Raw genomic sequence first — 13,050 nt, 5'->3', positions numbered from 1 at the left:
CCAAGATTTGAAGGGTGGGTTAACTAGGTAAAAGATGGAGAGAAGGAGTAATTCTACTTACAAGCTAAGAAAGTTAGCCTAGGAGTAATATTATCTGGATTTGAATCATATCCCCACCGATGGTTAACTGGGGGCAAATTATTTCACCCTTGCATGTCTTGGTTGCCTTGACTGCAAAATGGAGATAGCAATTACCTTAGAGATTTGTTATAAAGATTCAATAAGACAAAGCATTTACAGTAGGTAGTACAGTACAGAGTAAGGACTTCAAAAACAGTGGAAGTATCAGTAATAGTTATTGTGCTTGTAGTGATGATGATTAAAATGATGCTGTTAGGATGATGGTAGTGGTGATGGTGGTGGTGATTATAGCAATGATCGTGATATTGTTGATGGTCATTATGAGAATGATGATGGTGATAATGATGTTAATGGCGCTGACAAGGATGATGATGACTTCTGTGCTCACAGCAACCACACATGTAAATACCCTCAGGTTGAAGGAGGCATGGGGATAGGAGGTGCTAAAGAGAGGAGACAGGCATGTCTCTTAAGGCAGACAGAGCCAGACTCTGCAAATGCCCAGTTATAGACTCTAGACCCCAAGCTTCCTCAAAATGTAATCAAAGTGCTATTACAGCAATGACTCAGATTCAGTTAAAATTTCTTGAGCTCCCTGCCTTGAAAGGTCCTGCCTTGGGAATTCCCTGGCGATCAAGTGGTTAGTACTCCATGCTTCCATTGCAGGAGGCCCGGGTTCAATCCCTGGTCAGGGAACTAAGATCCAGCATGCCGCGTGGCATAGCCAAAAAAAAAAAAAAGTCTTGCCATTATACCAACAGTACCAGCAGGGAAGCCAGTGTTAAGTGAGTACCTACTATGTGCTGGGCAATTACTCATGTGTTACTCTGTTTGAGCCTTATGACATTTACTAGGTGGCTGGCACCATGCTGAGCACAGATAATATGTTGAAGCAGGATACAGATAATTATGCTAATTTTACATAGAAGAAAATAAACAAGGCATAGAAAGTTTAATTAATTATCCAGGTTACACAGCTAATAAATAATAAAGACAGGGTTTCAACCCAGGCTCAAATGTCTCCTAGTTTAAGCCCCTTCTTCTCTGTACCACAATGACTTTTGGTGCTTAGTCAGAGGATGTGTAGACTTATAGAGTCAGAGCTGCAGGACCCAGGTCCCAGTCAGCAAAGGAGCTCTCTCCTGCTTCACACCTAGTGGGGGCGGCTCCCCTGATGCCAGCAGAGTTCACAGAAAGTCCTCACCAAGTCCCACAATCCACAATTTGTAAGTCACTATTCATAAGAGATGACAAGAGGGGAAAAGGGTGTATGTGTTCATTAAGCCCCTACAAGATGGTAGGTGCTTTATAGACATTATTTCATGGAGGCCAATCCCATTCCTTACTCAGATATTACAGCCTCCTACTTATAAGATAAAGGAACTAAAACTCAGAGTGGTTGCAAAACTTGTCCAAGGTCACACAATGGAGGGTGTCATATTTAAATCCAGGACTGACTGACTCCAAAGCCCAGTCTCTTTAGCCACTTTCTTTTTTTTTTTCCCCTTTCAATTCATTTAATTTCAACAATCTGTCAAAAAAAAGAAAAAGAGCCAACAAACAAATACTGAATTACATTTTGTTGGGTTTTTCAAACCCTCAAACTCCTGACTTATAAAAACAGCTTGTGTGTCTTCCACCCTGACCACCCTGCTACTTTTCCATATACTACAGGCCACCCATAAATACAAAGCCAGGGCAGCCGGAGGGAAGCTGACGTGGTCTACTTGGAGCCAGAAGACAGGAGGGCGATGAGGCCCGAGGAAGCACTTATGGACAAAATGTAGTTCACTGTGGGGTTGAAGTTCTTCAATATAAAGAAGGAAGCCACAATGACCAAGACCAGAAATAGGGTGTTATTATTATAGAAGATGGAAAATGTTGTAGCTTCATAATCGGCAGCTTCATTCTTCTTCCACAAGATTCTTTCATCTTTTTGCTTCCGAGATATCTTTCTATTACCAGCTTCAGAAAGTTTTCGAGTCACTTCTTTGGAAACAGCAACCTCCCTTTTCTGTGCTACTTTGTGCTTGAGAACAAATCTCACATTTTTGTATGCAAAGGCTACCAAATAAGTGCTTACTAGGGTCATCACACTATATAGAACAGCAGACTGAATAAGATCCATATGCCATATTCGCCAGTATAGCCAGATGGGGAAGGCGGACACGATGAAGGCATTCCTAAAGAAGAGCACCAAGGACTTGGCCAAGAGGTTGTGGCTGAAACCCTGCAGGAGCAGGTCCTCCTCGGACTGCTGCTTGGAGCCGCCTTTGGGAGCCATGGTGGAACCGAAGCCGCAAGACCGGAGGGCCGAGTCAGGCGGCGAGCCAGGCGGAGGCCTCTGGCACCACCCCTGCGGCCACCGTATCTGCTAACAACCCCTCTTTAGCCACTTTCTCCCAATTGTTCTTTTGTGATGCAACACACACACACACACACACACAGCGCCAAACACAGCCATGGACACAAACAGATTTTACCCCAACTCTGAATGCATCAAAATGTGTATAAATTCATAATGCTTTTAAAAACGCCCTACCTCTGAGACCAGAGGAGGAAGAATGAAGGAGATTGCTGCCTGCTTTCCTTATGTGTTTAGGCTGCAGCAGAGCTTTTAGATATTTCCAAGCACTTGGTCACGTCTTCTGTGCTCCGGGAAGGATAATAGACTATCCAGCTGAGGTTTCATGGTTGAGGCTTTAGACACTGGAAAACAGGTTTTCAGTGGCTATTTATTCACCTATAGTGTCCTCAGCTGCTCCAGGAACTGAAGTTACCACAGATGCCCAGGCAGGGACTGAGCGGAGATGCTGGATACACATTTGGGTCCGTTCATTACATATTCGTGTATGTGACTTTCCAGAGACAATGGTTAAAAGAGAGTTACAATTGCAGACTCCTCCTTTCTAGCTAGCTATGCCCTGAGCAGTTCATTTAATCTTTTAATGCTTTGTTGTACCATCTGGGAAAAGGAATAACAGCATTATCACCAATCTTATCTTAGTCAGCTATTACTGTGATGATCCGGGCTAACAGACAACACCCAAATCTCAGTGGTTTACCTCGACAAGCATTTATTTCTCACTCACAGCACTGTAGGTCATCTGGGGCAGCTCTGCTTCAGGCTGTAGATTGAGTTCAGGTCTTTTTCATTTTAGGATGAAAGGAAGCAGGTATCTGGGGCGTGATCTTTCTGTGATTAATCACAGGAGTGTAAGAGGGCTGGCCAAATCACTTGAGCACATTTCAAACTTTTGGTTGGGATCCACGCACATCCCAATAGCCAAAATCAATCACATGGCCAGGTATAAAGTCAAGTCAGTCTGGGGAATGGAATGGGTGGGGAGGTGTTCCAGTTACTAGCAGTGTATAAAAATTTATTTCAAAACTTAGCAGCCCACACCAGCCATTTTACTTCACTTGTGACTTTACCGGTCAGGAGTTTGGGGAGGGCTTAACTGGACTCTCTCCAGGGGTTGTAGTCAGGTGGCAGCTGAGGCTGCAGTCATCTGAAGGCTCAGCCGGGCTGGACATCCCTCACATGGCTGGCACATAATGCTGGTAGTCATCTGGGCTGGACCAAAGTGCCCACATGTGGCTTCCCCAGCATGGACGTCTCAGGGTAGTTGGATTCCTCATGTGATGCCTGGCTTCCTCCAGCTACATGTCCCAAGAGACCAGGTGGAAGCTGCGTGGCTTTCTCTGAGTTATCCTCCAAAGTTATGCAGCATCAATTCCACTGCACTGTACTGGTTACAAATAAGTTACTGAAAACAACCCAGATTCAAGGGCAGGGGACATAGACCCCCACCTCTCAATGGGAAGAGTGTCAAAGAATTTGCAGGCATGGTTTTAAACCATCACAAGAGGCACAAGAGGAAGAAAAATGAATAAATAATATTATCCACATATCCCCCTCATAAAAGTTGTGATAATACTTGTAAAGCGTTTAGCACAGTGTGTGGTACAGAGCAAGCACTAAATAAATAAATGGTAGTCACACAGGGGCTTCCCTGGTGGCGCAGTGGTTAAGATCTCACGCTCCCAATGCAGGGGGCCCAGGATCAATCCCTGGTCAGGGAAGTAGATCCCACTGCCACAACTAAGAGTTCGCATGGCACAACTAAGGAGCCCTCCTGCCACAACTAAGGAGCACATGTGCCGCAGCTAAGACCCGATGCAACCAAATAAATAAATAAAATATTTTAAAAAATAAATAAAGGAGAAAAAAAAGAATTCATTTAGGAAAAAAATGGTAGCCACACAAGTCACAGAGTCACTGGGCCAAGATTTCAGATGCTCCCCTACCTTGCTTGTTAACTTGTTGAGCTAACTGGACTACCTTGATGAGGCCAAAAGGCCAAAAGATGGTGATGGGGCTACCATTTGCAGTTCGCCTGCAACGTGCCAAGTACCATGCTAGACAGTTTCCATGCAGGATCTTATTTAATCTCCACAAGAAGCTTGTGAGGCTGTGTTGTTGCTGTTATCCTCCCATCATCTTAAAAAGTGTTGTAAACATGCCACTGTGGGTGTACTTGGGAGAGCAGTCAAGCATCCCTCCCTATATCCCTCCCCTCTGCACCCCTCCCCAGTTTAATGGTCCACACAACCAGAAAGCCTGTGCAATTTCTTCATCCCTCTATTCCAGCACTAACCCTACTGGATGTCACTTTGGCCCCACTCTCATGTCACTGAGAGGTCCTTGGAGACAAGGACTGTGTCTGATCTATTTCTGGACCCTGTGACCAGGACAGGACTACCCCAGAGGAACATGGCCATCTCTCCTTTTTCCTCCAGCTCCACTCACCATCCTTCCTCTACCTGTATGGACCACATCAACAGGCTCCCTTGTCCTCTGGTCAGGCTTGACCAGCAGGGAGTCCTGGCAGCAGATCAGAGGAAGGAAGGAGAGTGCATTCAGAGTACTGATTCTCCCCAGCTGCCTCTCTGCAAGCTTGCCTAGGTCTGGCTGTGTCTCTCAGCCAAGGGACCCAGCTTCTGATCCCCGGCTGTCTCTCCATGACTCCCTCCACCCACCTCCAGTGTCTGGTACTTCCTCCTGCCCCCTCCCTTTGGACCTGGGGAAAGGAGCACTGTTACTAGCCCCAGGTAATGGTCTACCCCTTACGATTTCCCTACACCTTGTCCACACAGCTGTAAATAGCCCTTTTATTAATCCCACTTTGAGTTAACCTAGTTGGAGTATGTGTCTGCTTCCCGCTGACCCCGACTGATACAGAGGTGCTTGGGGGACTGTTATCAGACACAAGTTTCATCTGTAAGGTCTGTGACCACTGAGTCTCCTGGATGCACAGGCCAGGCCAGAAGATGCAAGATGCCATGGAGGGTGTGACCAGTTCTGTCTGTCCTTGGCTGATTAAGCAGCAGGATGGCCTCCCAGCTGGGGCTGTCAAACTTCCAGCCAGGACTTCATTTAGGGACAGGAGCTATCTCACCTGACATCTCAGTGACAGAGAGGATTTCAATTAGAACCATCAGGGGCCTCGAGTGCCTGACACATCTTAGGAAAGACGGTGAGGTAGGCAGATCCTGCAGTGTCCTGAGGCTCGCCAGCCTGACTCCCACCCTCTCCTCCTCCCACGAGGCTGGATAAGCACAGTGAGCCCTCTTCAGACTCACAGCCAGCGGAATGCTTCAGGTGCCCCACTTGAGGAAGACTCCCAAAGCATCCCCTGGCAGGGAGTATTATCAGCATCATATCTACTTACAGTCATCTCCAAACTCCCAGGGTCTCCTGTTTTGCATTCCCAAAGCACCTGGACTCTCCTTTCTAGCTCTTATCACACTTGTAATTAATCACTCACTTGTATAATCATCTATATTCTATTCTCCATCACAGAGGTACTGTTAAAAATGAAATGAGATTATGAAGTCACATCAAGTCACTCTACAGCTCAAACCCTTGCCTGGCTTTCCTTTTCACTAAGAAAAGGCTGGTCTTCACTGTGGCCCATGAGGCCCTGCTCAATCAGGCCACCATGATCCCTCCCTCTCTTTCACTCTGCTGCAACCACCATGGCCTCTCTTTGGTACCTCCAACACACCAAACATACCCCTGCCTCAGGGCCTTTGCACACGCTCTGGTTCTTTTGCCTAGAATACTGCTGCCCAGGTGGCTTAATGGTTCCCTCCTACCCCACCTCCTTTTTAATGCTTTTAAAAGATTCACCATGGCCAGGGCATGGGCAAAAACACAGGACGCATGAGCATTCTTTTTTTTTTTTTCCAAAAGTAAATGTATAGTAACTTTATAGCAGAAAACAGCAAACTAAAGTCAAGGCCATTGTGCGACCTAGTTTTCTGGTGCCAGGTTACCCCAGATGTGCTGCCTGGTTTCCTGGTTCTTTCTTGGGTCATGTGACTAAAGTTCTGGAAGTGAGGAGCTCAAGGTTGAAATCAGCTCCAACGTATGAGGGTCCCTTTTACACCTGATTACAAATCACACACTGCATTTTCTGTTTGGTTGTTTTTTTTAATAATTTATTGAGGTAAAATTCACGTAACATAAAATTAACCATTTTAAAGTGGACAATTCAGTGGCATTTAGAACATTCACAATGTTGTGCAACCATCACCTCTACCTAGTCCCAGAACATTTCCATCACTCCAGAGTAAAACCCCTTACTCATTAAATGGTTTCTCCTCCATTCTCCTCTCCCCACAGTTCTTAAATTTAGGTCATTGACCCATTTGGAGTTATTTTTTTCCTGTGGTGTGAGCTTGTGGTCCAACCTCATTCTCTCGCATGTGCACATCAGCTGTCTCAGCATCATTTGTTAAAGATGACTTTCTTCTCCATTGATGCACCTCATACCCTTGTCAAAAGTCAATTGGTGGGCTTCCCCGGTGGCGCAGTGGTTAAGAATCCGCCTGCCAATGCAGGGGACACAGGTTTGAGCCCTGGTCCGGGAAGAACCCACATGCCGCAGAGCAACTAAGCCCATGTGCCACAACTACTGAGCCTGTGCTCTACAGCCTGCGAGCCACAACTACTGAGCCCATGTGCCACAACTACTGAAGCCTGCACACCTAGAGCCCGTGCTCCGCAACAAGAGAAGCCACCGCAATGAGAAGCCCACGCACCGTAACAGAGTAGCCCCCGCTCACCACAACTGGAGAAAGCCCACGTGCAGCAACGAAGACACAACACAGCCAAGGATAGATAAATTAAAAATAAATAAATAAATAAATATATTTTTTTTAAAAAAAGGAGGCAGCCCAGGGACAGCCCCAGCCCCTGTGGGTGCCTGGCAAACAGAAGCCCCAGGAACCAAAGAGATTCTGTCCAGGTCTAAGCAAAGCTGGATTTTACGTGCATATTTATTGCCCTCCTGGCAATTTCCAAATGCACTGTCAGTAGGAAACAGTTTTCTGTACATTAAAACTAATCAAAAGCCTGTTCAAAAACACATTATGCAGGTACCTAACATAACCATATACATTAGTTTCTTATGGTTTTATATTCAAATCAACAAAAATTTATTGAGCATGGGCTCCATGCAAGACACCATGCCAGGTACCGTAGGAGCACATGGCAGATAATACACAATCCGTTTGTCCCCAGCCCTCAGCTGCTCGTGTTCTGCGTGGGAGTGGGGAGTGACTCACACACCACGAGATTTTAATAGAAGGACCACTGTGCTAAGTGTTGTAATAGAGGTACAGACAGCAAGATGGGAAAATGGGAGGAAGTGATTGCTTCCGGGTGGGGGATCAGGGATGTTTGAATATAGATATAAATTTTCCTGAGCACCACCTCTAATCTCTCGTTTCATCCTCCTAGTGACTCTATGGGATAAGCATTATTATTGTCCCCATTTTACAGATGAGAAAACTGAGGCTCAGAGAAGCTCAGTAGATTGCCCAATGTCACAAGGCAGTTGAGTCTGTTTGACTCCATCACTTGGGCTCTATGGATGATACCCGTGGTTCTTCCTTAGGGGTGTGTTTATCATCAAAACTGAGAAGTTTTCTCAAAATATGCAGGCCCACACTCCATAGCAGATGTACTGAATCAGTCTCTGGGGGCAATTCTTAGATATGTGTATTTTGAAAAAGCTCTGTACATGAATCTGGTGTGCTTCTTAATTTATACACACTATGAGAGTGTAAGTGGGATTTCAACAGATGAGGATGGAGAAGGAAGAAGCATTCCAGCTAAATGGAACCGGGCAAGCAAAAGTGCCGATCTAGGAAAAGGGAGGGCTTCCCTGGGAAAGAGTAAGTGGCCCCAGTCAGAAGAGCAAGCCACCCTGGTCTGGGAAGATCCCACATGCCGCGGAGCAGCTAAGCCCGTGCACCACAACTACCGAAGCCCATGAGGCTAGAGCCCGTGCTCCGCAGCAAGAGAAGCCATCACAATGAGAAGCCCGCGCACCGCAACGAAGAGTAGCCCCTGCTCGCCGCAACTAGAGAAAGCCCACGCGCAGCAACGAAGACCCAAAGCAGCCAAAACTTAATTAATTAATTAATTCTTTTTAAAAAGGAAGAGAGAAGCATGGTCAGTGAATGTGCTTGGGGGGCCTGCCATATCACCAGTGCCCTTCCTGACTGCTCCAACCCCACACAGGGCTCAGCCATGGCTTGAGTTTCAGCCTTCAGTGAGGAGGAGCAAGATCTTCCGGCACCAATGGCTGAAAGAAACCAGCCTCTGTTCAGAGGGAGAGCAAGGCCTGTCAGACATTACTGAGCACCTACTAATTGCCAAGTGCTGCACTGAACTCTTTGCATACATTATCTCATTGATTCTTCCTGACAGCCCTGAAAGTGGTTATCCTTATCCGCATTGTTTAAAAGATTCAGGAGGGGGCTTCCCTGGTGGCGCAGTGGTTGAGAGTCCACCTGCCGATGCAGGGGACACGGGTTCGTGCCCCAGCCCGGGAAGATCCCACATGCCGCAGAGCGGCGGGGCCTGTGAGCCATGGCCGCTGAGCCTGCGCGTCCGGAGCCTGTGCTCTGCAATGGGAGAGGCCACAACAGTGAGAGGCCTGCGTACCGCAAAAAAAAAAGATTCATGAGGCCCAGAGAGTAATTTGCCCAGGGTCACATCATCAATAAGTGACCCAGCCAGGATTCAACCTCACATCTGTCTGACTTCAATGCTTGTGCTCTTAACTCTGAGACTGAGTGCTTTTGAAAGGTTGTCAAAAGGGGCCTCAGATAAGAGGAAGGTGAGGCTGGGTCATAGGATAAGCAAGAGAACAATGGAAACTGTTCCAGGGGAAAGACCGAAGGTGGCTCTGTAGCCTGGGTTCCCTTAAAAGCAGAGCCTGAGACAAAGATTTGGGTGTAAGTAGTTTATCTGGGAGGTGATATCAGGAAGCGCCAGGAGGGAGTGGAGAAGAGTAAGAAAGGGAGGCAGCTGATAAAGGGTGTAGGTTACCTCTGTGGGCAACAGGGGCTCAGTCCCACTGGGGACCCTCCAGGAGACTGTGGTGTACGCATCAGAGCTGCTTCACCAAGGAGCAAGGAAGCTGGCGTCTTTCCACTCTCATTGGTCGAACACTGCTCGCAGAGCACTAATTCCTCAGCACTGCCATCCTGTCCTGTTTGAGGGCTAAACATACTCCCTTAGCCAGGAATACCCTGGCAGAGAATTTGCTGGCAGCCTTTGGTCTACATGGAAATGGTCTACAAGCGACCTCCAAGGCTGGCTGATGGGACATGTGAGGGACGTCTGTGTTCAGCTCTTGGGGATTATAGAACAAAGCGTACCTCAAGATCTCCTTGTGTGAATCGAATCTAGAAAATTAATAGGAACTGGATCAGAAGGACTGAGAAAACACACGTGAGCAGAACAAGATGCCTCCGGGACCTGAGGGTCCCAGCTATAATCTAATCAGACATGTTAAGGTTGCTAAAGAAACAGGTGTGGATTGGAAGTGGGAGCCTTGCAAAAACTTCCAGTCCCACCAGCCAGACCAAGCCTACTGTACGATGGACATATCTCAGCCTGGCGCCCTCAAACATCAAGGACTGGGGGCTTCCCTGGACTGAGAGCAGACTTTTCCAGTACATTCTCCTGTAAATCTGGCCCCAGACAGAAAACTCCTATAACGGTTTTTAACGCCAGGGTCATAGTTCAGTATCCTAACCTCACTTAATGTGAGTCTGCCTGAGGGATGGCCCCGCTCCTCACATTGAAGCAAACAGGTCCCAAGTCCGTATGACCCACGTCCAGACGCCATGTCAAGCTTATTCTGAGTGGCCTCAGCGGATACCACCACCAGCCTTCCCCAGGTAACATCCCAAATTCAAACAAGTCTAGCAATGCCTATTTTTTTCTATTTAACTTTCTACTGTAAGCCATGTGAGGAGGCTTCATTCAAGGACAAGGTGGCCAGGAATCGGGCTTTTGTTCTCATTAACAGTCATAAGCCTCAGTCACTCATTCTTTGCCAAACATTCTCCCTGACTGCATGCGTGTTTGGGTGTGTGTTTATCTGAATGTGTATGCATGCGCATGTCTGTATGCATATGGATTTATGTAAATGAATGTTTGTGCAAACATGGGTGTGGAAACAGCAAACGTGAGCTCTGTAGTCTACCAGGCACTGCCACTTACTAGTTCTGTGATCTTGGACAAGTCAGCGATGATCCATCCATGCCTCAGTTTCCTCATTTGTAAAACGATCTTTACAGCTGACTTCACAGAATGATTTGAGGGTTAAAACGAGGTAACACTTGTAAGGCAGTTTAGTGTAAGCCTGAGTGAGTGTTCAGTCAATGCTAGCACTTGACATTTGAAGTTACTATTTCAGGTAATTCTGTGTGTCTGTGGGAGCACTGTGTCTCTTTTAAGGTGCCACTGATACTGATCTGTTTCTGACTTCTGCTCTGTATCACGTTGTGATCAGCAATGGGATCAGTCAAGGGAAAGTCTAGCAAAAGACCACAGACCAGCATGATGTAATCAGAAGGGATGGTTGCCAGACACCAGCAGAAAGACAATGCAAGAGGGTGCAAATGCCAGACAGTGGACAGTGGGATGACCAAGCTGAAGAGAAGGGTGTCCCTGGGTTCAGTACATAGGACAACAGGAATCAGAATGTGATGCCAAATCCTCTTTCGCACAATATCCCCAGGTAGACAAGAAAGCCTCAGGCCAGCAGTGTTCACCAGCACAAAACCCCAGCCTGTATCTCAGGTGAACACAGATGGATGTTTTTTCACCGGACTACACTGAGAAAGTAACAAGCCTCCCACCCACCCCAGTCCAAACAAAGCTAGGAAAAGAGATTTCAGAACGATCTCTCTCCCTCTTACCACATAGTGGGGCTCCAGATTTGGCTCTTTGTCTCTGGCCTCAGAGGGGAAGATGATTCTGATAAACTGGAATGAATCTCACAGCAGAAGGGGAGCTCGCAATAGCCCTGATGATTTATCACCCTTTTCAACCCAGCTGGGTTCCAAGAGAATAAATCTTGCCTGCCTCTGGCTAGGTACCCGCAATCATGCCACGGACCATGACTTTCATATCCCATTAACTCTGAATTACTCAGTCTGGGGCTGAGCTGAGAGGTAATTTAAAATGGCAGAAGGGGGAAAATGTTCTGATTTTGATCTGATAGAGACTGGATTAAGTCCTCCCATTTTTCAGGGCTTAAATGTGAGCTCTGTGGAGGGGAGTACCTTCGGGTTGGATTGGCTTCCTGCAAAGGACCTGAGCCACAGATTAAATAAAACAACTTGAGCCAGACACATGTGCCAAAGATCTGGAGGCTCCAAACCGGAGTTTCTCGGGGGAATCAGTCCATTAAAAAAAATCACCATTCTCCAGCGTGTAAATTATTACAACCCTTTAGGGTAGCAATTTGGCAGTTCTTATCAAATTGATAAAGGCTTATACCCTCTGACCCAGACATTTCACTACAGAAATGTTCAGATGTGTTCTAGGGGATGTGTACAAGGATGTTTGTTGTGGCCTTATTTGTATCGCTGAAAATCAGAGACAAAGAAATGGTCCATCAATAGTAGAATGCCTTAAGAAAGGATGGTACACAATTCTATGAGAGAATAAGCATCCATTAAAGAGAATGAGGTGGAAGGAGGTCCATGATATATTACAGGTTAAGAATATTAATAAAAAGGGCTTCCCTGGTGAGGCAGTGGTTAAGAATCCGCCTGCCAATGCAGGGGACATGGGTTCAAGCCCTGGTCCGGGAAGATCCCACATGCCACGGAGCAACTAAGCCCGTGCGCCACAACTACTGAGCCTGCGAGCCACAATTACTGAGCCCACGTGCCACAACTACTGAAGCCCGCGCGCCTAGAGCCCGTGCTCCACAACAAGAGAAGCCACTGCAATGAGAAGCCCGTGCACCACAATGAAGAGTAGCCCCTGCTCGCCACAGCTAGAGAAAGCCCGTGTGCAGCAACAAAGACCCAACACAGCCAAAAATAAAATTTAAAAAAAAAGATTATTAACAAAAAAACAAAGTGCAGAATAGTTTCATGTAAAGTATGCTCTGTTTTTTTTTTAAAAAATGGAGATTAAATTAAAACCATTTTTTAATCCATCCTCGTGTGTTAATCTGTAAGGCATGCCTCTTTATCACCAATCACACAAGTCACTGCAGTTTGAGCCACTTCCTACATCCCAAAATAAATTTTACATCCAGCCCAGCCTGATATTATTGTCTCTCTGATCATGCCTTCTTTCTAGGACCACTTCTGGTGCCCAACTAACATTCTTGGACAGCCACAAAGACCACCGGGTCAGCATAGGAGAAGAGAAAAGAAGGCTTTTCTCAGCAGGAATCTGCCTGGTTCTCATCTTTAGAATGGACGTAGAGAGCCAGGCTCTCTTGGCATTGAATCACCTACAATTGCAGGCTTGAGCTCTCCTGCTTCCCCACACCCACAGACCTAAGATAAGTATGTGGGAGGCCTGTTGAGTATGTGGGCTGCAACAGACATGGGACTTACTGCTCTTTAAGAGCA

The 13,050-nt window shown here is 46.6% G+C and overlaps 1 protein-coding gene across 1 annotated transcript; it reads right to left on the bottom strand.

Annotated features, from left to right (window-relative positions):
• Positions 1-1,804: 1,804 nt before the first annotated feature.
• LOC307063425 (translocon-associated protein subunit gamma-like) lies at positions 1,805-2,365 on the bottom strand (the record flags this gene model as incomplete). Its single annotated transcript, XM_079719564.1, has 1 exon — positions 1,805-2,365. The coding sequence occupies one exon, from the start codon at positions 2,363-2,365 to the stop codon at positions 1,805-1,807; it is 561 nt and encodes a 186-aa protein (XP_079575690.1).
• Between the last annotated feature and the right edge of the window lie 10,685 nt (positions 2,366-13,050).

This window comes from Hyperoodon ampullatus (assembly GCF_949752795.1).
Source record: "Hyperoodon ampullatus genome assembly, chromosome: 14".
Taxonomy (NCBI): domain Eukaryota; kingdom Metazoa; phylum Chordata; class Mammalia; order Artiodactyla; family Ziphiidae; genus Hyperoodon; species Hyperoodon ampullatus.
Note: the sequence above shows the minus strand (reverse complement) of the source record. Positions and strands in the feature narration are given on the sequence as shown.